General features: G+C 40.4%; 1 protein-coding gene and 1 non-coding gene across 3 annotated transcripts; both read left to right on the plus strand.

Moving 5' to 3' along the window:
* Positions 1–72, plus strand: trnaq-cug (transfer RNA glutamine (anticodon CUG)). Its single transcript has one exon. It is a non-coding gene; the product is annotated as a tRNA-Gln (tRNA).
* Positions 73–3,715: 3,643 nt separating this feature from the next.
* dennd4a (DENN/MADD domain containing 4A) lies at positions 3,716–26,691 on the plus strand. Of its 2 annotated transcripts, XM_026175837.2 has the most exons (30): positions 3,716–3,946; positions 8,420–8,751; positions 8,914–9,160; positions 9,266–9,335; positions 9,460–9,629; positions 10,420–10,658; positions 10,780–10,846; positions 10,939–10,997; positions 11,113–11,257; positions 11,378–11,553; positions 11,806–11,906; positions 12,641–12,859; positions 13,325–13,470; positions 13,932–13,952; positions 15,283–15,416; positions 15,748–15,880; positions 16,077–16,283; positions 16,386–16,514; positions 16,622–16,766; positions 18,153–18,275; positions 19,728–19,835; positions 20,648–21,441; positions 21,537–21,756; positions 22,369–22,460; positions 22,561–22,736; positions 22,983–23,391; positions 23,697–23,814; positions 24,113–24,275; positions 24,376–24,440; positions 24,909–26,691. In XM_026175837.2, the coding sequence occupies exons 2-30, from the start codon at positions 8,441–8,443 to the stop codon at positions 25,043–25,045; spliced, it is 5,124 nt and encodes a 1,707-aa protein (XP_026031622.2). In that variant the 5' UTR covers positions 3,716–3,946; positions 8,420–8,440; the 3' UTR covers positions 25,046–26,691. The 2 variants fall into 2 exon arrangements, with proteins under 2 accessions (XP_026031622.2, XP_026031625.2); XM_026175840.2 differs by lacking the exon at positions 13,932–13,952.
* The last annotated feature ends 5 nt before the right edge of the window (positions 26,692–26,696 follow it).

The raw sequence follows: 26,696 nt of genomic DNA on the forward strand, positions 1-26,696 counted from the left end.
GGTTCCATGGTGTAATGGTTAGCACTCTGGACTCTGAATCCAGCGATCCGAGTTCAAATCTCGGTGGGACCTGAAAAGTTATTTTTCTTTAATTCTCGTTTTTATTGTAAAATGTCTATAGTTTAACACACAGGATTCTTTTTAGGTCTATCAATACTTATAAAATAGATTATAATATATCTAATATCTATCGTTTCAGCTTACTAATGGGAAATTACAAACAATCTCCACAGTACGAAATAAATCCTTTCTCCTCCGTTTATATTTCAGTTGCAGAAGGTATGCAATATTTTGACTCGTTCACTATTTACATGCACTCACACGTTGCAAGTTTTCTTAAGAGTCTGACGTGCATATATTTGTAGAAAAACATAAATCATTTAAAAAAACACAGTTTTTGAAAGTCTAAGTCAAATCACTGACTCACTTCCCAATTTTGTCAAGGGATTTTTCAACTAAAGAACACAAACTTTTTCCCTGATGGTCTGAAAAACTGTATACTTCTGAAAAAGTGTGAGTGAGTCAAGGAGCTGATTAGACTGCTGCTGCTGGCATGACCAGCTGATGATCAAGTCAAGTTGGCTTTATTGTCACTTCCACCATATACAGTTTAACAGTACACAGTGAGGCGAAACAACGTTCCTCCAGGAACCAAGGTGCTACATGCAACATAAATTTACAACATAATTTAACAGAAAAACTCTAAACTAGCTAACTAAGAGGCCTAGTTAGCTGGCTAGCAGAGACAAGACAGACTGACCTAACATAAATTATAACATAACTTAACAAAAAACTATCTAACTATCTAAGGATGACTTCTTCTTTTTTTTGATGATGACCCCTTTCCAAGCTTGAGGTGTAACGTAGAATTTTTCAATAACACTTTCTTGTCTAATGTCCTCCTTGTAATGATGTTCATTTTCGAAACAATTTTTAATCCTCTGGAGGATGTCATCAACAATAGTCTCATGCGATCAAAGACCAGACATCATTATATGGTAATTTCACCTGGATTTTTCTGATCTGATATTAAATAAAACTCTGTCTATTGCCTTTAATGCAAGGCTAACAAGGCAGACCAATTCACACTAATGGCTGATTTCAAAGCTCAACAATAACCCCAACACAGCTGGTCCCCCCCCCCCCCCCCCCACACACACACACGCTGTTATCCTGAATCAAATCAGAAAATGATAATCCTTTGAAATGTATTTGTTGCTCAGTCTGTTAGTCGTTTGCAAGGTAGGCTCATACATTAGGTTGGATAAATCACCCTTCCTTCCTTCCTTCCTTCCTTCCTTCCTTCCAGTGTGTAGATATTGCAATAACACGTTTTTTAAAAGAGTTGTTTTAATTTCTTCCCTCATTTTTTTTTTTTTTTTTTTTTGATGTTGTTGTTTTGGGTTTTGGTTTTTGTAATAACTCATCAGCTGTTGCCATGGATGCAATGTTTTCTTGTTTGACAGCAGCAGCGATCTCAGTGATTGTCAGCTTTGGAGCTTGCTTGTTATTTCATTGTGGGTAACACATACAGATACTTAATGTTCTGTTTTTCTGCTTTAGCCCTTCAACTCATACTGAGCTATTTGCTGAGATCAAGAAATGTCAGGTAATGTCAGTACTCCACATTCACGCTTCTGCAAAAAGCCCAGTATGACAGCTGTGTTGTGCTTTGACAGGAAGAACCTCACTTCATCTTACTTGAACTTAACTGTGTTTGTAACAACACATCTGATCTTGGATTGCAAGCAATTTATGTGAAGTCACAAAATAATTATTTAGTCTTCTCTAAAGTGACGGCGCTGCTGGTAACCAGTGCAGTAATAAATACTACATAGCTCTTTGGCAGCTCCAGGTGTTTGTGGGTGGGAAGCACCATCTGCTAAAAATACAAATAAATGCCTAGTCAAGGCCCACAGTTGTTTTTGTAAGTTTTTAGTTAACACTGTAGCATAACCATGAAGTTAAGAGCACAGAGCAGAGAATTTAGTGCAAGCTGACAGAAAAATGGTATGTAATATTCTCAGGCAGTTCGACTTAAATATCCGTTTGGACCCTTTGGACCTTTGTGATATATATATATATTTTCATGCTAAACCAAAGTGTGATGATGATCATTTAGCTCTGAAGAGCATTTTGATTTGTTGAGTTTAATGACTTAACATCAATAACTAGGCCTTTACATAGAAAACCTGGTCACTTTTAACACCTGTACAGTACCTTTGAAATACCAACAACAGCATATCTGCTAACTGCCTAAGAATATATCAGATATCTTGTTGTTTTTATGTTTCTTCAAGGGTGCAGTCAGGGTGTGTGCCTGCAATCTCACAGAAACAAATGAAAAGCCACCTACTGTCTGTTGCTAATGAATACATTATCCAATGTGAGCATGCAGCTTGTCAAACACATTCACGCCACAAATCTTATATCATGTTTTTCATCTAGTCTGCACATCTCAGCAATACCATGTTGAACATTTTTGATGTAGTAGCTGTCTTCAGCCTATAACTGTTTTTCTTTTAACAATAAAACTGCAGTGTTGCCATCCTTATCTTGGAGATATAATAAGCATTAAAAAGCATTAAAGAGACAATACCATATCTGAAACTGGAGTAAATCAGAACTATGCGTTCTATTAATTAATTAATTAACTATTAATTTTCCCAAGGGGCTCCATGAGAAGCTGCAACTTTTTAAAACTACTGGTGCATGTATTGCTCACCACTGGAGCTATATGGGGTTTCCCAGTATTAATATGTGGTCATTTGTGAATTTCCACCAAACTGTGTGTCTTAGTAATCGCCACACAAGGGCAGCAGAGGGCAGGACTGCCAGGGTTTATGCCACTTTCATTGGGTATAACTGAACATTAAACAGCTGAGTGAGGAAAAAAACAACAACAACCTTTTGATTATCATGTCATAGATGAGTTCATGTGATATATAAAATTGTATAATAATAATAATGATAATGTGGTGAAGTTCAGAGTTGTCTGGCAATAAAGTATCATCATCACCACCATCATCATAATTCCTATATTTATTGCAAAAATTATATTAATATAATTAGCCTAATATATGTAATATTCTCAGATTATACTGAATGCACTACCAAAATGAATAAGTGTTTCTATGCCCCTTTTCCCTTTAAGAATAAAATAATGTACTTTGCTTATTAAATCAAAAGAGTCTTGTCTGTCTTTGGCGATGGGTGGGTGGGGGGTTGTGGGCCTGAGCGGTGTGGATGACTACAGTTAAATCCTGGAATACTGTGTCACTCAGTAGATTTAAATAAAACTAGGTGTAGCTCATCAGAATTTATTATTCCTGTTCGTATGCAAGAAGTTTCACAGAGCTATCAAATGAAAAGAAAAACAGTTTTAAGCTTATTGCGGTGATATAAATAAGTTGTAAAAGTAAAGTTATACTGTAATATTTCTATCAGAGACGTTTTTTATGTTAGCTCAATAACAAAAATAATAATAATAAGAAAGTAAAATACGTTTTTATTTATATAGCTCCTTTCGAGATAAATATAACAAAATCATTCGCGACAAAATGCGACTAGTACAGCTTATGGCAATAATAATACTCTTTTGGTGTGGTAGCGCTTTCGGAAGTTGTGCAGTTCCGTATAAACCTGTTTGTTCAGAACCACAGACGTTTTTCTCTGTCACAGCACTGTCATCAGTGACGTCAGTCAGGGTTGTAATCGGTCACGTGAACAGCGCAGGTCTGGATAAAGCGCTGCTCGGGAATACACCATTTATTCTGGTCGGTCCAACCCTCTTTGAATGATTTTTTATTATTTTATACATAATATATGTGTAGGTAATTTATTTAAATCTGAACTGTAAGAAATAAACATTTATCATCAACGGGGACCTGGGTTTTATTTTCAGCGTGTACTCATATTCGACTGATCATCTTTCATTCGTCGTGATGTGAGTAGATTCTTCTTTTGTCCAATATCTTTTAAAAAAAAAAATACAAGCGACGCTCGCACACGTAGTTTCTGTGCTTATAGTAATTTTTGTGTTATTATTATTTTTTTTATATTATATGTCTGAGATCCCATTTTTGTAGCTTTATGTTTGTGTGTGTTATACACTGAAGGCTAATTTTAATGTTGGATTGCTGCTTGGAACAATTAACGGCAAACATGTCATATCACTGTCCAAGAGCTTCATGCAATGCAAGCTCAGATTAATTCTTTGCGGTGAGCATCGGTTTCTGTGTGAGATTTTCTGTGTATACACTGCGCCCATTGGTTACAATGAAGTCATATGGAGGCTTATTCCATTGCCTCCCGTGTCGGTGCTCCATAAGATGGCCTCTTTAGATGTGGGCATATGAGAAACCCCCTTTATTTTTATGGTCGCTGTAGCCAGTTGTTTTTTTAAAAAAATCTATTTATTTAATTTTAACCATTTACTTTATGGTTAACCCAGTAGTCCTTTTGCACGTGCGGTTCAAGCTTAACGTACAAAGCCCTTCAGCGTTCTCCTATTTTCAGCACCACCTTATCTCCTTCATCTTTCTGCTCTGTTTATCTTGGGCGTGTGTGGTTTCCTCATCAAGCGGCCAGGGCTCCCCCCTGTCCAGCATAAGGAGTGCAAATGGCTGATGAGGGTGAGGGTTGTCTTCATGGCTTCATGGGGAACAGATGCTTAGTGAAATGTTGTGGTGGTTCCCTCCCTGTTCACACTGCCCATCCTCCCTGCCCCCCTGCTGTTAACACAGCCCTCTAATCCCTCCACAGCCCTACTCGGACTGTCCAGCAGCCACTGCCTCTGTCTTTTGGGCCATAATTACAACAACACACAAGCAGAAGTCAGAAAGAGGGAGGATTGATTTTTCAAAGTTTAATGTCTGCCTTCTGAAAAAACAACAACAAAAAACAAAACAAAACAGAAAAAAAACATGTTATTGGCAAGAAATATCAAAAGAGACTGGGGATAAATAATCGGTCATGTTGCTTCTGATGAAATATAAGTTCATTCTAATTTCCGAAATTGGCTTTAATGCCTATCCAGCACTTAAAAATATATTTTGGTGCAAACAAAATCATGTTTGATATTTAGGGGTTTTGTCATCTGCAGAGCTTTGGCAGTTGGGACTTCTAAAATGTGAGGCAGTGCATTTTAGTTGAGAGCTATAATCAGAGTGTGCTGCATACAAATGCTACAAATGTAAAAGGAATGTTTAAAATGATGCAACAATTTTATAGGACTGATGCAAGTTTAAAAAACTCATCTTAGAACATGTTTTAGAACATAAGAAGATACACAGAAGGTGTGATGCTCTCAGATACCATGAAAAGAAAATATTAGGTTTGAGGATGCTTAAGAGGGAAATGTCAGGAACATTATGGCACAAGTGGTTAACAAATTACTGCAAAACGGACGGTTGACGGAGACTCACGCAAATAATAGTGGATGCGAATAGGGAAGTTGGTTTGCTTGCAGTAAGAGGAAATCCGCCGTGTCCTTATTTGTCCTGTTATTAAGAAATGCAGTGAATGAAGCGGTTGCAGTTTCTGTGGCGACTGTGACTTGCTCACTTCCAGTGTTTAGTAAACTCGAGACTGCCTAGAATAAGTGAGATAATACGAGAACATTTCAAAATTAAATTTCAGTCAAAATATTTGTGATGGAGTCAGTTTGATTTCTGTGTTGGGGGGGGGGGGTTGTCACTAGAACATGCACTTAGTGATTGATGGGATGAACAATCACATACATGAAAGTGGATGATACAGGCCAGTAACCAATCTGTTTTACCATAGTCATCTCTGTGGTATTAAATATGATATCACACTGATAAAAAATAGAAAGCATTTCCAGATAAAAGGGAAACACTGTGGGCAGTCATGTTTACTAAGAGTGTTTGTTTCCTCGTCCACAATCACATGGAAAAAAAAAATCAATTCACATAAACAGATAAAAGATATTATTGCGGCCGATTCTCCATCTGGTAAAACATGTTTCTCAGACACATCGGTCCAGGCAAAGACAAATAATCTACAGCATTCTGATTAAAGGAAACCAAAGACTGTGTATCATCACAGGAGTCAGAAATGTTCAACCTTCTGTTCTCTGCTCAGTTTTAATGTTGTTGCTATGGAGAGGATTAGATATAATTTTAGGCCTCTACTTCCTGTCGAGGGGGAGGAATAGACGCAGTAATGTCGTGGTGGTTGGAGCAGGAGATTACATCTATATTTAATCCAGAACCTTTTGAGTATTATATGACACATCTGTCTAGCTTTTAGCTGTCAGCATTTGTGTAATACCTACTGGCAGCAGGTATGTTGTGTAAGTGTTGTGCGCGATCAAAGAACAGGTGAATCAGCTGAACAGAATTATTGTGGCCTTCGGCTTGTTAGGTCATTAGGTAAAATGGATTCGGCACTGGATTACAAAGGATTTTGTGCCACATGAACAGCTGGCGATATGATAAAAGATGTGACACACAAATTTCTGCTTAGAAATTCTGGGGCAGGAAAGAAAGTGGTAAAAGAATCGCTTCTAGCTTTTCCAGCAGCATTATTTTGGGTCAAAGTCTGCAAACATTTCACCTGGTTTTAAACAGATTTCACCTGTAATTATATTTCATGACTTTGATTGTTCATTTGGTTAATGGGGAAGGACTTATTTTCTAAAATAGTTAGAACCTATTTAGAAAATAAGACCAAAATTAACTATCATATAGATGTTTAACAATGTAAATTATCTAACATAAGAAAAGAAGCCATCACATTCTGCCAGATAAGTAAGTAAGATTTACTTACTTATATGGAACCTTTAATTCATATAACACCTCCTTTAAGGACCACAAAGTGGTTCACAACTACAATAAAATTACAAATATTAAAACACAACAATAATGTCCACTAGTTTAAGTTTCTAAAAGCCGTTAGATAATGTGAATAGTTCATTGAAAAGTAGAACCGCAGAAGCAACATAAAAACAAGACCAGCTAAGCAATAAAATAAATATACATCAGTGTTTTTCAGAATAAAAAACTTTTTTGAGAACCTGAGTAAACCGTAGAGGAACAAATGCTACGTTGTAAAATGCATAAGTGGCAGTGTAATGAATGCATACATATTTTTCAATAAAATAAAATTGAGTATTGAAGGAGATCTGAAAAAACAAGAAACCTTTTTGCTCTTTACACGCCGAGTCATCACGCGTAACCATAGGGCTCAGCACAAATAACTGCGAAAAAACATCAACTACTGATGGAAAAACAATGTCGACTGGAAGACTGTCAGGATGGAGGAACCTGGTGGTGATGAGTCATCATTTCAAAAACAAGCTTATGAAACAGTGGACTGATCTTTGCTGATAAATTATTTTAAAAGGTCTTGTGATTGAAAGTGAAAGCCAGTCAGATACCAAATTCTAAATCTTGTTCAGTAAACAACTGAATCTCTGTCATCACTCAACATGCTGCAGTATCTTGCTTCTACAAATTATCTTTTTTCCATGCTCTTGTGTTAGGAGTTAGTTTTGCACTCTGAGCCTGTAAGCAGTGCTTAGCTGTCTGTACCATCACGCAGCCACAGGGAGGAACAACACACGGGACTATTAGATTTAAAGCCAGTAGAAGCCAAAGTCCTCAGTAGATGAGATATGGCCATAGCTCCTTGTGTGCCAAGGTTCCTAACAGTGACACATCCATCACAAAGGAGTGAGACAACTATTCTACCTCCCACATACGCCAGTGGGGACAATAATAGGCAGCTGTTTATCAGTTTGCTAGTGTGTGTGGACGAACTGCTGAGAGAGATAAACCAGGCTCTTCAACTGAACCACAATAAGCTGGCCCAGCACTTAGAGGGCTTCCAGGGTTCCATGCTTTGTGATAAAGCCATAACAAGCTAATTCACTGGCGCGCCCTCTATTCCTTTCATTTTCATGATGTTTTTGAGCCCAAAATAAATGCTGTCTGAATATTACAGCTGTAAAAGCCCAGAAAAAACTGCTTGCCGAGCAACAACGTATCCTCTCTTCACTTCTGAGTGCTCAGTTACAGTTCAATTCTAGTTTCCATATGCGCCTTTTTTCTTTTTTCTCTACAGAGGCATGTGTTCTGTTTTACATAACCAGCCATGGCATATAGCAAGGTCACTGGTTGCAAGCCCTCCCATATTTCTCGGTGAAATATGATGTTTTTGCAGCAAGGAATGTATTTTAAGTGCTTCCATGTGCTCTCATTATGTGCTATTTCTTTGGTATGATATGCAATTTAATGCACTGCAGGAGAAGTGTACATTTTACATGCTGCATTTTGCCTCTTTTTTCAAATCTAGTACAACAGCTAATACAGAGTAAGGACATTTAAGGGTTATCCAGTGTATAGAGTGCACTTTGTTGACCCCCCCATGCAACTTCCACTTTTTTATTTTGCAGCCAACAGTGTGGGAATGGGAAATGATGGAGGATAAAGGGCCTCGTGTAGCAGACTACTTTGTGGTTGCTGGCCTCACCGACTCATCCAAGCCTCTAGAGGAGGATCTACACTTTGATGATGCTGGTCCCAAATCTGTGAAACCCAAAGCCCCTATCACGGATGTCGCTGTCGTGATACGCTCTCTGGGAGAAGAGGTACCCCCAGGCTTCACCTGTGTTGAAACTACCCCCTCAGGCCTTTCTGCAGAGCTCAATGGAGCCAGTCTAAGGGGCCCACAGATATTCTTGTGCTTTAAGCGAGGCAGAGATAAGCCTCCACTGACAGATCTCGGGTAAGAAGTAATCCTCACTTACTGACCTTTTACTCACCCAGCAGCACTAATAACTCCTCCGCTTAGGGTCACTGTAATCTGCTTTAATGCACATGCTCCAGTCTGAAGTCTTGATCAGTTTTCAAAAATATAAAAAGTCACCAACACCGTCTGATATTTCAGGGTTCTGTATGAGTGGAAAGAGAAACTCAAACCCGGATGTCACATCGTTCAGACCACACCCTCAGGCCGCCCTGCAAACATCAGCAGCTCGTCCTCCCAACGCATCTACATCACCTACCGCCGTGCACCAAAGAGCCAGCCACACACCTCATTGGCTGTCACCGATGTCTGCGTTATCATCCCCGGCAAAGGGGAAACGCCCCCTCACACCTTCTGCAAGGTGGACAAGAACCTCAACAGCAGCATGGTGGGATAGAGCTCTGAAAAATAATCACTTAAACCTAGTTTGTCTGCCCACACAGCCCAGATTGTTGCTGCTATGTGATGAACTTTATCTTTCTCCGTATTTCAGTGGGGATCCTCGGTCTACCTTTGTTACAAGAAGTCTCTGGCTAAAGCAAACACAATCGCATACAAAGCAGGTAAACTGTGCAGAGTTTGTAGCAGTGAAAAGAAAAAGGAAGTTTAGTCATGGATTTGTGTCAGTCATTATCAGTATTCATATAAAGAATATGTTTAACATTTCTTGCATGTGTTTGTGTCCAGGTCTTTTGTGTAGGTACCCCGAAGAGGACTATGAGTCCTTTCCACTGCCAGAGTCAGTGCCTATGTTCTGCCTGCCCATGGGGGCAATGATCGAGTGCTGGCCTGCACACACCAAACACTCCCTGCCTGTTTTTTCCACATTTGTACTAACGGGAGCCTCTGGAGAAAAGGTAAAATCACCTTTGTACGTAGTTGCTTTTTTGTATTCTTTTCTTTTACTTGTTATTTTGTGTACTCACCTACTGAAGTGGCCAAAAAAACACTTCTCCATTCAGCTTACGGCCATTTCGGTGAGATCATCACCAATTAATGATTCCCCTACAATACCACACATACAAAATATCTCCCTTAATTGCTTCATTTCAGCTAGCATCTCTATCTTTAGCTCCACCTCTGTCTCTCACTGAGAATTAGGATCCCTTATGGATTAGACTGTTTATGAAGTGCAGCTGTATTTCTAAGAATACCAGACAATCTTAATCAACTTCTGAACTCTGACTGGAATCAAAAGTGGTCTAAAGGCTGTGTTTGGAATACCAAAAGCCTGTTAGCCTCTGAAAGCACTGCAGCATAAAAGATTTTTTTTGTATTGTGCGGCTGAGTGTAGCTCATCTTTTGAATAATGGATGGCTCATGCACCACTTGGGCTGATGTGCAAGTTTTAAATGCTGGATGCTTCAGTGTTTACTGCTTCTTGCCTGCAACCTCTAGTCTGCAGGCTAGTCTCATGGCACTTTAGGCTAGGAATGACTTGTGTATTTATTTGGGAGAAGGAACTTCAAAGGGCGGATTTATTATGTTGAAAATTCTCTTGTGAAGCCGCCACTACATGCTCAATGAATGTGTTTCTCAAGGGACTTGTGGCTACTGTTGGGTTTGCATTAGGATAACAAGCGTGCGCATCCTTTAGATGCATTGTGCATTCTTCACGCAATTATCTTGGGGGCCCTTTGTGTGCAGGTGTACGGAGCAGCTATCCAGTTCTATGAGCCTTACCCAGAGGAGAACCTGTCTGAGCGTCAGCGCTCACAGCTCGGCCTGCCAAGCTCTGATCTCAGACCTGACGAGACCAGAAATGTTTACAGCAACAAGAGCATCTGCTTACTCTCCCACTGGCCCTTCTTCCAGTCCTTCAGGAGCTTTCTCACCTTCCTCTACCGATACTCCATCTCTGGGCCACATTCCCTGCCTATTGAAAAGTTAGCAACTTTTACAGATTTTATCCCTTTCAAATCAGACACTTTAGCTCACAGCCTGATAAATCATACAAAAGTAAGAAGTGTTACAACTTTACTAACTGAATTGATTTTTTACTCACAGGCACATCTCTCACTTCATGCAAAATGTGCCGTTTCCCTCCACTCAGAGACCGCGCATCCTAGTCCAGGTGAGTTTATGAGAAATCACTTCAACTTTGTACGGGTGGGTTCTTTGTTAAATTTGCTCTAACTCACTAAATTTTGCTTGTGTCTTCCACAGCTGTCTCCACATGACAGCCTGATGCTGAGCCAACCTGTGTCCTCTCCGCTCCCACTCAGGTAAAGATAACAATAAATTTCAGAATTACAACATCTTGCATTTTTTGCAATCCTAATCTGAAAACTTGTGTTGTTGTTGTTGTTTTTTAAATTGCCGTGTGTTTTTGTGTGGTAGTGGGGGAAGCCTCTCCACGTTGCTCCTGAATCTGGGCCCCAAAAATGCTGCCACTCTGCTCGTGTTGGCTGTCACAGAGCACAAGATCCTGGTTCATTCCCTGCGCCCCGCTGTACTCACCAGTGTAACCGAGGCCCTTGTGTCTGTAAGTATTGTCTTTTTTAATCCTCTTTTTTTCCTGACAGTAAAACAAAGGTCTGTCATGGGACCATAAAAATCTTTTGTATATATTGTTTATAGTAATTTTACTTATGATCCTTTTCAGATGATTTTTCCCTTCCACTGGCCATGTCCATACATCCCTCTGTGCCCGCTGGCTCTGGCAGATGTTCTTAGTGCACCATGCCCTTTCATTGTGGGCATGGACTCCCGGTACTTTGATCTTTACGTCCCCCCGGCTGACATCACTTGTGTGGATCTGGACACCAACACCATCTCCCAGTAAGTGACCTCTTACTGCAGCCAGTCTGTGCTACTAGATGGCCACCTTCAAATCAACTCTTATGTAATGATAAGAGGTGGAATGTGAAGTATTTTTACTGTACAGAAAAAAAACATGTTTGGATCCCACTGGTCTCCCACATCAATTCAAAAGGTATTCTGTGAGGATATCAGTGAATCCTCCCTCCCTCATATCTTTTTTGTTTCCTAACTGTCCTCCCGTGTAACAACAACCATCTGTTGTGCTTTCAGAAAAGATGACAAGAAGGCTCTTACGTGGAAAATCTTGCCCAGGAGAGCCTGCAAGCATCTTCTCAATAGTCTGAATAAGCTCTATCAGCAGCTCATTGAGGGTGAGTCCAGTCTGATGCTGTGTCATCCTCTAAGTGGTTTCATGAATAATTTTGGTTGCTTAGGCTACATGAGTCTGTTGAGTCAGCCTCTATGGGCAGCTTTACAGGAAAACTGACAGGATGCACTCACTGTTCCGTTAATAAAATAGTGCAATGATTAGTTCTTTTATAGAAGAGCATGTTGACCATGTATCATTCGCCATTTATGGTTTTTTAACTGATCCTCACCCTTCCTCTTATTCCATATATGGTATTCTTTCATTAGTGATTTATTCAGATTATTGTTTTTATTATTCTATTTCTATTTAATTTAAAAATCTTTTAAATTATGCAAAAATGAACTGTTATGTCCTGCCTCTTATAAAATCTAGATCTTCGCTGTGGTGTTTGAACAACATGACATCATGAATACTGGTCTAGACAGGAACAATTTGCTTGCGACATCATGCCAAGTGGTCTGTTTTTGCTAGCTTTATACCTGTTGGCAAGTTGGTCTCTGCATTTCTTTTAACTAGGTCTGCTGTGAAAATCAGAGTATTATACATAATTTGACTTTGACAGTCTCACTTTTACTCCAGTCTTGAGTGCTGTACTTAATACTTCTTTCCTTGTGGAAAAAGTGTGTGGTCTGTGGTAATAATAATACTGGTGTCTGGTTAAATAACCGGTTATTTGCTATCAGGTGGTTTACGCGCGTATGGATTGTTAACACATCAGCTGTTGTGTGCCCTCAGGTGGTCATTTAAACCATGAAGATGTGCAGATGGATCACACAGTGACCGACTGTGAGCTTGAAAGTGGAAAAAGCCTGCACACACTAGAGCTCGAGATCCAGGAGGCCTTCCTGCGCTTCATGGCTGCCATCCTGCGAGGCTACCGTTCCTATCTGTTGCCCATCACCCAAGCCCCGTCCGAGAAAACCACTGATGCCAGCTCCCTCTTTGACATCCAAGGTATGTGTCACTCTCAGCCAGTAATATTCACCATACTAAGTCACGGCAAACCATGCTGACAGGTCATGGCTCCCCTCCCTCTGTGATTCAGTGCTGTAGTAAGTCGCGGGGTTAAGGTCTGAATGCTGCTAAGCTGGCCTCAAATCAGAGCTGTAATGACTGTTGTGATTTATGTTAAGCCTCGGTGGAAATTAGGGTTGGATGACAAGTCAGAGAGGCCACTGCGATTAATAGCACAATGTCCCTGCACATCTGTGTGCTATTATGTAAGAGGAGCAGTGGAGAACAAATTGTTTCATAACACAGCATTTATTTTGCGGAAATGTTGGTTACGGCTGCATCTTTACCCCATAAATATTTTGCAAGGGCTTGACAAGTAAATGCAATGATTTAGAATCATGAGACGGATATGAATTCCCCACTTTTTAAGATTTTCAATAAATAATTTCGTTTTCTTTTTTACAGGCTTCTTGAAGAGCAGAGACCGCTCCCATCAGAGGTTTTACTCCCTCATGACCAAGACTCAAATGTTCAGTCGTTTCATAGAAGAGTGCTCCTTTGTCAGTGATAAAGATGCCAGCCTGGCTTTCTTTGATGAGTGTGTTGATAAGGTGAGGTTTACAGCTAATCTTTATTATGGATTTTCAGTGTCAGAGATGATTCATCAAAATCATTCTGCTGCGTAGGAACAAACGCTCTTTGAGCGATATTTAGTCTGGCCTCTGACTGCTGGCAGAAATTCTCTAAAAAAGAAGCAGAAACATTTAGAGGAACAATTAATCACGCACTGTCCTCTAAATTAAGACCTTTTTTGGACTTTATTTAATTTTCAAAAAGAATGAAAAAGCAATTAACAGGAAGTAAAGGCAATAAACAAAAAGTAATTAACACTTCAGCACATCTCTTGGGCCTCTTTGTAAGATCAGCTCTAAGCTTTTCCATCAACTTTATTGTCTGCTTCTTTTTAAAGATGTTTTCTGTCTTCTTTTTGCTTCTTCTGCTGTTCTGATTATCTGCCTTCTTGTCATTTCTTTCTTCTCCTTTGCTTGTCGTTACGGTCCCTGCCTATCAGTTATTTTCCAGTGGAGGAAAGGTAAGTTACTCAATCCTATGCTGCTGTTTAAATAAAATATTTTTAACATTTTCCCACATTGATCCCAATCAAAGGATTTAATAATGTACATTATATTTATGTGCACTTATTTTGAATAAATCAAGGTGGTGTAACAGAGGGCTAGAAAGAAAATGTCTTTAATGTGATGACATGCATTAGATGTCAGAAATCTGCGTTATCCTTTTTGTTGTTGTTGTTGTTGTTGTTGAAATCCCGTGGGATGTGCTGATTATTAGTTTGTGCTAATTCTTCGTAGACTTGACAGATTTTATGAACACAAACTGACAACTTGTTTTGTCACACCCTCGCACAAAAACACTAAAACATCCGCCTCCTCTGTTCGTGTGTGTACGTGTGTGTGTGTGCTAGTACACTTGTGCAATCAGGAAGTCACATTTACATCCTGCTTGAAGAGTTTGAACTGTATTAATGGTCATTGTGGTTATTATTGAGAAGTGGAAGCCTTGATTCATACAGCGTCATTGCTGCTGAGGTTGACAACAAATGCGTGATTGAGAAAGAGCTCTCGGGTGTAAGAGGAAGGGCAACAAACAGAGAAACACAGAGCAGAATTGAAGTGAGGGCAAACAGGTCAGTGAGGGTCCGGTGACTGAATCATCCACTCAACTGAGTGGAACAAACCCTGTAATCCAGTACACCGGGGAACTATTCAGCCGCTGCCATAATATTAACGTTTTTGTGAAACTCATGCCCGAGATAAGCTGGTAATCGATTCAGACAAGCCAAGTGAGTGCACATCAGCTCAGTAGGCTTTTTATAATGTCCCAGGAAACTATTCAGAGCTGATTTTCTTTAAAAAAGGAGCATGTATGCTTTTGCTCGGCTTCTCTTTGTTCCTGCTGTTGTTCTCAGAAAGGCATGCAGGCATGCAGGCAGGCTTTGAAAGCTTCTCTCCAGACAGCAGATAAGTCCATTTGGAGCTGAAGCAAATGTGGCAGTTAAGTATCAAGTAGTGCTGCCAAAGCTGTACAGTTAAATGGTTTCATGTCCCTAGAGTAACATGGCATCAATTTTGTCCAGGTCACTGCAGCCTAGATTAATTCGGTCTTGGAGAATTCACGGGATCAAGCATTCGGTAGTGCCCTGTAGTTAACTGGAATTGGAGCAAAAGCCATATTTCTGATGCAGGCCGGTTCATTACTGACATCTTTGTGTCCTCACTGACCCTGATATCTGGTCGGATCTGAATGCTTCCAGAAAGCTTTAGCACTTGTAGATTTGTGTTTAGAGAACAGCTAAAAGGAAAGATGAAGACAGCTGCTGAATTTGTGTTTCTCTTGCAAACCAGATGGACAGTGAGCGACCAGAGGATGCCAGACTGATCGAACTGGATGAATCGCACCGCAGCGAGCACACAGTCTACATCAACCCTCCAGAGCTGCCTCCGCCATCGCAGGGAGAGGAGCATCCTCTGTGCTATAGGTACCACACTGCAGATGAATCTCTAAATGAGAGAGGCAAGACAGGGGGTTTCTTTTTTTAAAACTCTGTCCTGTATGCTTGAGCAGCACACTGGGTGCTGCTCCCAAAGGACAGACTCATAAACTGCTTCCGTTGTTAGACTTTGTCACTGCCACAGGGCTGTGTGGTTATTTTGAGCTGTAACACATTACTTTTGGATTCTTATGTTGGTGCCTCAGGGAAGAACCAAACTGTTGTAGGAATAACTCAGCTTGCTAGCATTTATGAGCAATCCATGTCTATTTTTAGCTTATGTAACTGTATATAAGGGAGTATACATTTCTTTCTGCAGCTACTCTGCATTTCCTGTGCTAAATGCTGAGCTTCTGGAGCCTTTGGAGGGAGCAAGTCCTTCATCGGCAGGCATAGCCTCACGCCACAGCAGTCCAGCCAGCCCCACAGCCATCTTTAGACGCTCTAAACAGGTCCTTAAGAATCTTCATGTCAATTTGGTTTCTTTCATGAACAAAGATAAACCTAAATATGTTCAAATTAATGTCACATTTACTCCTGTGCCTATTCTCCATAATCATGTGTAAGGATATGAATGTGAATCCAAAATGCAAATCTGGTTGTTAATAGACAATGAATCACATTTACATCTGATCTTTTTCATCTTAGGAGATCAAATCAGCTCAAAGGATGGCCAAAACATATTCATCTATGCCTCAGATGTGGTCCAAGTGTCTGCTTCGCCACTGCTACGGCCTGTGGTTTATCTGCTTGCCAGGATTTGTTGGCAACTGCCACTCCAAGGTGCGAGCGCTGCGTACGGCTTATGATGTGCTGAGGAAAATGCAGGACAAAAAGCTGCAGGCTCCAGATGAGGTAGGAAACTGCTCTGGATAAGAAAACAATACAGATCTGCCGATATGATTCAGAAAAGACGACGCTGCACATTTTCAGTGTTAACGTGTTTTTTTCTCCAAGGTTTGTTACCGTGTGCTGCTGCAGCTGTGTGGACAGTACAGCCAGCCAGTCCTGGCTGTGAGGGTGCTGTTTGAGATGAAGAAAGCTGGAGTTCAACCCAATGCTATCACATATGGGTACTATAACAAGGTGCGTGCTATCGGTCGTTAACAATACAACTAAGAAAATGCAAGCAATTTGCATATTGGATTGAGATGGGAGCTTAAATCTTAAAATATGTTGTATTTCTTCTCCAGGCGGTATTAGAGAGCACCTGGCCATCGACCACCAGGGGAGGTTACTTTCTATGGGGAAAGCTGAGGAACGTGCTCCTCGGTGTGCTCCAGTTCAAGCAAGCAGGAAGGAAACAACGGAACTCCCAAAGAGATCCTCATCTTTCAGGTAAGGAAAAATTAAATTCCTGATTATGTGACTGTCTGTAACAACCCAATTACATATATTTTGGTGAAAAAACAAAACAAAACATACAGATATTTTTTTCATTCAACTACAGCACTTCCACAAACATCTGGCCAAACATTTTGTATAGAGCAGTAATTCTCTGTGAATGCTTTCCTGGGCGGTTACATAGATCACACACATCATATTTTTGCCTCTAGTGAAAACTACTTTTTCCTCTTGTAAATAAAAAGCATGGATCAATCTTGTCTTGTATTAGCGGTTCAGGCTGGAGGGTATGTTGGCAAACTGAGCCCATTAGTAACATCTAAATGTTATCTAAACACCACAGCTCACCTGAGTATTGGTGCTGACCATCTTCATCCTTTTATGATCACAGTGTAACAATTTTGTGATGGATGCTTCCAGCAGGATAACACGCTGTGTCACAAATCATCTCAAATTGCTTTCTTGAACATGACAGTGAGTTCACTGTATTCAAATGGCAGCCACAGTCACCAGATCTCCATCCAACAGAGCACTGTTGGGATCTAGTGGAATGGGAGATTCTTATCATGGATGTGTAGCCAACAAATCTGCAGAAACTGTGTGATACTATCATCTCAAATAACATCTCTGAAAAATGTTTCCTTAGAACTCCGATTAAGGCAGTTCTGTAGTCAAAAGTAAAACTAGTAGTGACTGCTTTACACTCGATCCCAGTGAGGCTTTAAGATGTTTTGGACTGCATCAAATTTACAGAAAATTACTCCTGACTTCATCAATGGTGTATTTTCTTCTTAGTTACTGTAATTGCTTTATGAATTCATGCGACATAGTCTGATCCTGGTTCCCTACCTTGCTTTTTTTGAAACCTTTTACACAAAGTGAAGAGGTTTTCCTCCCTGGCAGTCAAAGTATACAGATTCCTTTTGATCTCAGTCTCAAATTCCCACAACAACCCGCAGAGACCCTCATTACCATAATGACATATTGAGTGATAGGCTTTAATGAAAAAGTAATGCTTTACACCATTTGATACGACATTTTTCCCAGCTGCACATATTTTAACTTAACGTTTTTAAACGTTTAAATTCCCAAAATAAAAACACGATCATAGTAAGTGCATCTTCGGTCTTAAGCAAGATTCGTTCACTTTTCTTCACTTTGAGGTAAAATAGATAAATCTTATAGCGCTGGTTGATGCTGTGGCACTCAGAACATTCCTGCGTTTGCTGCAGATGATAATGATTGCAACACAGTTCAGTGAGGGTTTATACATCGCTCATATATAGTGTGAGTGCAGCTCTGGTTTCATAATCCTGTTGGTAGTCTGTCTTTTGTGAAGCCTCTCTCATCCCCTTTCTCTCTGCTCTTATCTCCCTTTAGACGGCAGCGATCTAGACACAGTCAGCCATGGCAGTTTGGACAGCGCTAATGACTCTGCTGAGCGCACCTCCATCGACACCGACTTCACTAAAATGGACTCCAGCGATGATGGATTTAGTACAGGTAGAGAGCTACTGCCCTATGTCGTTCTCATTCCATCTATTTTACGTGCAGCCTTTTACTTTCCCTCATATCTCTCTGATTTATGGGATGTGATTGAATTAACTGCCTTAAAAGTGGCAGAACATCATGAATCTCAAACCTTAATTATTCATCTGCACTGACTTTCTCTCAGTCATTTTACACAAACTAATATATGAAAGACTCCAGTATTAAGGTGTGATGAAAGGTTCACCGTTTTCACTGTTGGTTTTTCCCATACCTGATGTACTTGATTTATATCAGAGAGACGTTTTTGTTGTTTATTTTGATATTATGGAATTATGCCAGGTAATCAGAGCGAAAATCTCTTTAGTGGTTGTGTCGTGTCTTGTTTTTTCCTCTGTGGTTAGATGCTATGGATGGTGAGGTGCAAGGATCAAGGATAGTTTGATCCCTGATTATTTACTTAATGGTGTGAAAGCAATAGGGAATAAAGGGGATGTGTAGTCAAAGGCACTCTGCTAAATACATAGATATACAATATGTGTGCTGCATGTGCCGTATTATAGGTACCTTTCAGCATGTAAGCAAATAACAGGTGATACCTTTTGTTATTTATTTACATTTTATATCCTTTTTGTTCGGCTTGCCCGCCCTCGGCTGGTGGTAGGGTCCATTCAGGCATGGATAAGAGAAAGAAGGCGTAACGTAGATGGAGATGTGGTGGCAGTTTGTTGTGTAGCTGCTTTCTTACTCTTGCTTTTAAATATAACTTTTAAAACTTTCTGCTGCTTTTAAACCAGCCCAGTCAAAAGCATAAATAAATACATATAATAAATCTTTGAATTATGCATTAAAGGCAAATTGCATTCAAATTACATTTTAAGTGATTGGGGAAAATGCAAATGTAAAAGCCAAGAAACAAGCACTTACATAAAGTCTGCTCTGTAATATGTGGTGGTGGAGGTATGGGTGGGGTTGGGGAAAATTGTATTATGTTGGATAGCGTTAGGTAGGCATGTTTCTTTTGTAAGCTCACATCTTCGCAGCTAAGACAAGTACCAAAGCTGAAAAGACCAAAGCTTTTGCGCTAACAATATCATCTGGCACAACTTGTCTCATCAAACTACTGAAAGTGAACAAATTCTTTGAAAATACTCCAAGCACAGTGGAGAAGGTTTGTACTGTCTCCTGCTATTTGACCTTGTGAATTTAATGAAGTTTTTATAAAAATATTCTGTTCCTTTTCTGGTGCCCCTGCTTTTCTATTCTGGGTGTTTTGTGTGCTTCATGCTGAAGGGAATGTCACAAAGCGCTTGTAAGCAAAAACTCTCTGATCAGTTGTCTCATATAAAGCTTCCATGGAGACTAATAGGAACAAATTCTAATTCACTCGAGGAAGAAACAAAACACCAGTGAGAGGACATTTAAAAAGTAAGCGTCAGCGGAGTGATTTCTCCTTATCTTTTTCAGGTGAACAGTCAGACCAAGGCTATGATTCCTTGTCTAAGGAGGAAGAGAGATTGTGCAGCAGAGAGAGTGATGGCACAGCCCTGGTGGAAGACAAAGGAGTCAAGTCAAGTGAGTTATGGATTGCTTTTATGTCGTATCTTTGACACTGGGGGATTATTTCTGCAAAAAGTGACTCACAGCTCACTGCAAAATGGATGCTTTGCCTTTAAAAGCTGGTGGTATCACATCTGGCTGTGGGTGTAAAGTGGTTTTTTTTCTTGTCCATTTGCTGTTAAATTTAGGTGTTTCTCATTAAAAAAAAATACAATCTGCTGATGGATAAACGTGTTATGTAAGCAGATGACTTTTGCCTTGAATTTTGTTGCAAATCATGACATGCGGTGTCTGACTTTGTGTTGTTTTTCTAATTTTTCAGTCTTCATAATCAGTAGTCCTCTGTAATTGGTGTGGCATTTTATCAGAGCCTTAATAACTTATTACTTTTGGCTTAAAATGCAATACAGCTGTATTGTAAGATAAACACATATCCCTTAAGGAACCGCAGAGCTGCCAGTTTCCCTTCCTCCTCGTCCCTGCAGCAGCTTCATGTTGGCGTGAACAGTAGAACACCAGCAACAATTCATTCAAATCTAACAGGATTTTTTAGAATAATGCAAGAGCACAATAATGCCACAGATTTCAGTGGACTAGCCAAAAACGCACAAAAATGCCTTTTAGTGTTCATTCTCAATCTAAATGTTGTTCAAAACTGCAGCGTTTGATGTGGAGGTTCCATTCTTTCTCCCAGCGCCTCCAAATCAAAAGATGCTAACACAGCAATGTTTTATTTATAAAGCAGACTCTCAAGAAGTCGTTTTATTACTGCGTATAACCACTATGTACCGTTCAGCTGAATGCTTTCAAATGTGTTTTTGTCACAGGCAGTGGCCTTAGGCTGGCTTCCAGTCCATCTAGTGACACTCTTCTGAGTGGAGCTTTGCCAAAGGCAGAGAGGCCAAATTCTCTGGACTTGTCTGGTGGACAGGGAACTCTGAGGCTCAGTGTCCCCATTCTAAGTACATCAAAGCAGCTTCACCTTGCTTCTGACAGACTGCATGAAGTAGAGGAAGAGGTCACAGAGACTGATAAACAGAAACACCCAGTGGAGAGGGCCGGCGTTATCTGCAATGCCGGGACAGTGAGGAGGACAGGTATTGAGATGGGATTTGATCCCCTGTCGCTGATGGCAACAGCGACCGTACAGGAATGTGACCATGACAACAGCAGTGCATCCAACTCTAGGCGCAACCTGGCCGAGGAGATTGAAACGTACATGAATAATGGCAACAGCCCCTTGAGCAGCCGCACGCCCAGTATGGACCTGCAGAACCCCTCAAGCCCTTTGTTCCGCTCAGCCTCTTCTCCCCACTCCTCCCCGCAATCCTCAACCCTAGTTCAATCCACTACACACCTCCCACTGCCTGCCAAAACAAAGGAGAGGCTGAGGCAGTCTCCATCTCTTCCTCTTGGTATTTGTAACAAAGACAGAGAGAGGCCTCCCTCTTTGGTTTCACCGTCATCACCCACTCCTTCCACTTCATCGTTCTCCATGGAAACACTGTTCACCCCAACTCTCGACATCTTCAAGAGCAGCGTTATATCAGCAGGAAAGGGTGTGGCTGAGAAAGCTAGTCGTCTCTACTCTCGTTTGTCCTCTCAAACTTCACTAACACAGGTTAGAATTTTTTTAACATATAAATAATTCATGCATATTTGGGATTACTGGCTCTAGGATGAAATCTAGTTACAGTTCTTTTTTGCCCCCTGCAGGACGCAAACTGTGACCGCATGAGTGTGTCCTCACTGACCTCAGGAGAGGCCGATTGCTTCTCGCTGCTTGATAATGACTCCTGTCTAGATCCAGATGGATTTACATCCCCACAGCATGGTAGCGTGTCCCGAGTCAGGAGAAGCCCCGTTGGGCATCATCATACTAACCTGGGCAGCCCTGGCACCCCAAACAGAGTGTTCAGACACAACTCCTTTTCTGGTTCGTTCCACATCTTTTAATAAATATTGTTGTAGTGAAGCTTTTATTTTCGTGTGTTACATTGTTATTTTACAACGTTACTGATACTTACACTGGATGATCAACAAAGTCAATTAAATCAGGTCCCTTTCCTGCTAGAAGCAGCTCTAATCTAAAAAACTCATGGCTTAAAGCTTTGTTGTTACAAGCTCATTATAACTGCAGCATTGTGCAGGTTTGCATGAAAACACTTCTTGGCAGTCTAAATTTAGAGTAAGAGTAGGCCTCAGTGATGGAAAGAGTTGGGTGTTGTTCTATTGGAAAGTAGGCCAGCAGGCGTGAGGGATGATGCAGTGTGTAGGTTTTTCTGCACCCAGCCACAGGCCCTATGCTAAACACACTTCAACATGTACACGTGCATGCACAATCACGTGCACACAAGCAGAGACACAGACTCACTAAACCTGCGGCACAAATACAAACACTCATTGCAGATTTTAATAAAGTAATTGCTGCTTTGTTTCAGCTGGACACTTTTTCTTAGTTTCATCCAGATATTTCAAGCTTTGACAGCTGTGTTCAGTCTTGGCTTTGCGTTCTGTGTCTGATTGTATAATCCTTCACTGTATCCAGGTGGTTTGGCACTTCCCTCCAAAACTCCTCACACTCCAGATTCCTCCCCCGACACCGGCCGCTTCCAACCCACTCCCAATTACACCGTAGAGGTAAGGCACCAGCACATAACAATCCCAGTCCAACTCTTGTCTGTAGGCTCGCTCAGGCAGTGTGATGGTTTCTTTCTGAACCTGACGCTTTCTTTTATAGGTGTTGATGTCTAGCTGTTCACTTTGTAAGACATGTGACTGTCTGGTGTATGATGAGGAGATAATGGCAGGATGGACGGCAAATGACTCAAACCTCAACAGCACTTGTCCTTTCTGCGGCACAGCCTTCTTGCCTTTTCTCAATGTGGAAATCAAAGATCTGAGACCGCACAGCAGGTAAAATTTACACAGCACACTATGCTTACAAAGAGAGCTCAAACACTTTGAATAGTTAAAGCCATCAATTTGGGCTATTTTCAGTTACAACATTGTGCTAGATTGTCTTTTCTATAGTATCTTGCTAATTGTCTGGAACATTTTTTTTTTCTTTTTACAAAAGAGCACTAAGGCACACAGACACAGACAAAACATCTTTTATCCCCGTGGCCCATTTAAACAGATCCACTCTCTGTCTCTCATCAGGTCGTCTAAGAAAAGCAATCCGGTTAAAGAGGAGGATACATCCCTGCCACCCAATCCCGAGGAAAAAATCTCCACAACAGACGGTGCAGCTGAGGCGTCTGCAGCTCCTGCACAGAAGCGGGAGAGCAGTGGGGGTGCTGGCCAAGCCCCAGCCTCATCATCCTCCTCCTCCTCCTGCTCCTCTGCTTCTGCTCCTGTAACAGTGCCCTACTTGAGCCCTCTGGTTCTGTGGAAGGAGCTGGAGAGCCTGTTAGTGAATGAGGGCGACCAGGCAATCTCCTCCCCAAGCGTTGTTGACCAACATCCCATTGTCTTCTGGAACCTTGTTTGGTACTTCAGAAGGCTCGACCTGCCGAGTAACCTGCCAGCTCTTATCCTGGGCTCCCAACACTGTAGCCACGAAGACCAGGTAAATATGACAGCCTGTCACCCACGCAGAATACTTTAATGATGTCATCCCGTGTGCCATCAGCAACTAGAAAAGTGAATATTGTAGCTCATTAGCTTAGCCAAGCGCTAAGGCAAGCAGAAACAGTTTGTACCAACTGGCACTTCTAAAGCTCAGAAAATTATTTGGGACTTTGGTGACTCCTAGTGTTGTTATTAAAAATCAAAACTAACAAAATATAATGCATGAAACCATAACACGACTTGTGCCTACAGAGGACAATGCAATAATGAATTCATCTTTTTTATGTATTTTGTCCCCTTCAGACTCCTCAGATGCTGTCATCGGAGGACAGCAAGCAGGTTCTCGTGAGGATTATGTGGGACAATTTGAAGTTGCACCAAGACAAAGTTCAACCCTGCTACGTCCTGTGGAACACCCACTGTAAGTTAATACAATGTTTACTTTCACAGACTATAGTGCAATAAATTAGAAAAGGTGATATCAGGCTACCTTCAGAAAATTATTTTCCCGGTAAGGTCAGATATTTACATGCAAATGAAACAATGCATATTAACTAGTAGATCATGCATAATTCAGCTCAGGAAACCTATTAATCAAGTCATCTTATCAGTGAGCCACACCTTCAGACTTCGTTTCTTCATTTCTCTCATCTGTTAATGAGAGAAATGAGATGAATGAACCTTTGATCGCAGTGATTTTAATCTCTCCCTCTTCGCAGGTGCCAACTCGCTGGTTCGCTCCGGGTTATGTGAAGAAGGCCAATTCTTCACTGTGGAGCTCCTGCAGGGTTTCGTGAGGAGCATTAAGAAGAGTGATGTGCATCAGCCCATGAGCCAGATCATTCAGCTGTTGGGGCCTGAGTTAGGTTTTAAAAGACAGAGGTAAGTAAATAAAGAGGTGTGTGATGAGTAAAATTACACCGGCAAAATCATATGAATGGAAAATCTCATTGCTTTTCTTTTCTTTTCTCTCCCAAAAAAGGAGTCTCTACAGAGAGTTATTGTTCCTTGCTCTGGTGGCTTTGAGGAAGAACAACATTAATATCAGTAAGTTCAGAGCATGGATATTTTAGTTTTTAGTTATTTTAGCAGGACTGGAAATGTCAGTCCACTGCTTTTGCCCAAATATGTAATAATGACTCTTGATGGCTTTAATGATGCCCTGACATTTTGTGTAACTCCATCAGGCGGGTTTTTTTCTTCTTTTTTTCACATATCCTGTACAAAGTTTTGTGTAAACAGCCATCTTGGATGCAATACACTAGCCTCATTTGTACTCTGTACAAAGTATAAGATTAAAGTATTTGAATATATCCACATAACACAGTTTTAGTACCACCTTACATAACCCAAAGTATTTCTCTGACCATCTACAATAGAACAGCTAGCTAGAAGACTGTAGATTCTTCTGCCGATATTCTCAAATGCCTGCTGTTTGTAGTTAATGGATATAAAAGATTTTATATAAAGAAAGCGTGCTGACAGATTCTTAACTTACCATTATCTCGCCTGCAGGTGCTTTCGATCGCGAGTACAAGCTGGCATACGATCGCCTCACCCCCAACCTGGTTAAACTGACACACAACTGTGACCGGCCCCCTGGAGCAGGGGTCATGGAGTGTAGAAGGACATTTGGAGAGCCTGGTTTGTGAACATTTTGTCCCCCTTCTGTAGCTTTTTTTCCTCCCTCCAACAGTCACTGCTGCTGTTGTTGTTGTTTTGTTTGTTTCTTTGTTTGTCAAACTGCTCTTCAGACTCAGGACCAGCTCATCTGACTGAAGCATTAAGCTCTTGTAAGCACAATGGGACTGAACATAATGCAACTGCCATGAGTTTCTTGAAAACTGTCAGAGCTGAGAGGCATGAAGTGACAGGCCTTGTATTTGTAAATACTTTGAAGATATTTTCTGTATAAATGTTTGCACAGTTATTACACGGTCTACTTTATGCCTCTGTTACTGTTGAAGCTGTGAATAAGTAGGTACAACTAAGTGTAAGTTCACCTCGTCGAAATTCCTCAGTGGTCCTGGTGACCTTGTTAAGACTGTTGTTGACTGTGTGTACTTTTAGACGTTCATGTTTTTACAAAGCACTTTGATAAGATGAGCACTTGCTATTTGTTCTCATTTACATGGGGCTGTGTCTCTGCCACGCACACCTTAGTCATGGTTCTGTCTGAAATTTCCACAGGTTCAAGTTTGTAAAGGCAAATCACTTCCTCTTCATGTACACCTCATAAAGCAGACAGGTTAAACTCATATACTGAAATACACTAAACTAGGTTGTAACCTCATAAAATTATAAACCACAAAATTGTTTCTGATTCAAGAATGGAGCCAGTTAATTTATATGCACAATGTTTATTTGTTTTTGTACAATGTACCAAAAGATCCCAAAAGGGAATATTATATAATTCATTAATTTACAGTTTGGGGTTTTTTTAGGCAATATCTTTTTTTAAAGTAATGATTAAAATTTTGTGTTAAATGTGATTTTGCAAGGATGGATTTCCTTAAAAACAGTACAATCAATCAAAAGGAGATAAATGTTTTCTGTCAACATTTTCTTTTATAAAGACTTTGAGTCACACTAATGGGTTCATAATAATGTACAGAGCATTTGACTCTAGAATTTTGTATATTTTCTTTTTGTCTTCAATGTATGGTGTCGATGTTTTAGATATTTGGACAACAGTGCACTGTTTAGTGTGACATACAGAGTATTGATGGATGTTTTACACACTTATACTAACCGGTCTTGGAACAGACGGTAGTGCAGGCTTATTTGCACTGAGAATATTTAAAGATATAAAGATGTCAAAGGCATTTCTTTGACATGAAAAACAGCTCCGACCTGCCCTCATTCAGAAATCACTTTAAAACACAAGTGTGACAGTTCACTCTTTCACGATCAACTGACAAAAAACCTGGAGTGATGCAGCTCCACAGCTCATTGCTGGACTTTGCAGTAACTGATGATACAATGCTGGATTATATAAGTCTGTGTGCTTGAAATAAAACACCAATCTCACAGCATGTAGACCAGTATTTTAGCCAACTTGTAAAAAAAAAAAAAGTCTGGGTAAAAAACAAAACAGTGAATGACCAAAACATAATTTTATGTCTATGTGTTGTTTACACTGTGTCAATTTTAACAATGTTTTCAATGTATTATTTATCATTTGTAACACAGATACTGATTTGTATGATTTTTACATAAAAAAAAGAAAAGAAATGAAATTTCTTCCTTAGGTGGATGTATAGTTTGACTTCATTTATGAATAAAGACATTTATTCTATGGAT

This window comes from Astatotilapia calliptera, chromosome 7 (assembly GCF_964374335.1).
Source record: "Astatotilapia calliptera chromosome 7, fAstCal68.1, whole genome shotgun sequence".
Taxonomy (NCBI): Eukaryota; Metazoa; Chordata; class Actinopteri; order Cichliformes; family Cichlidae; genus Astatotilapia; species Astatotilapia calliptera.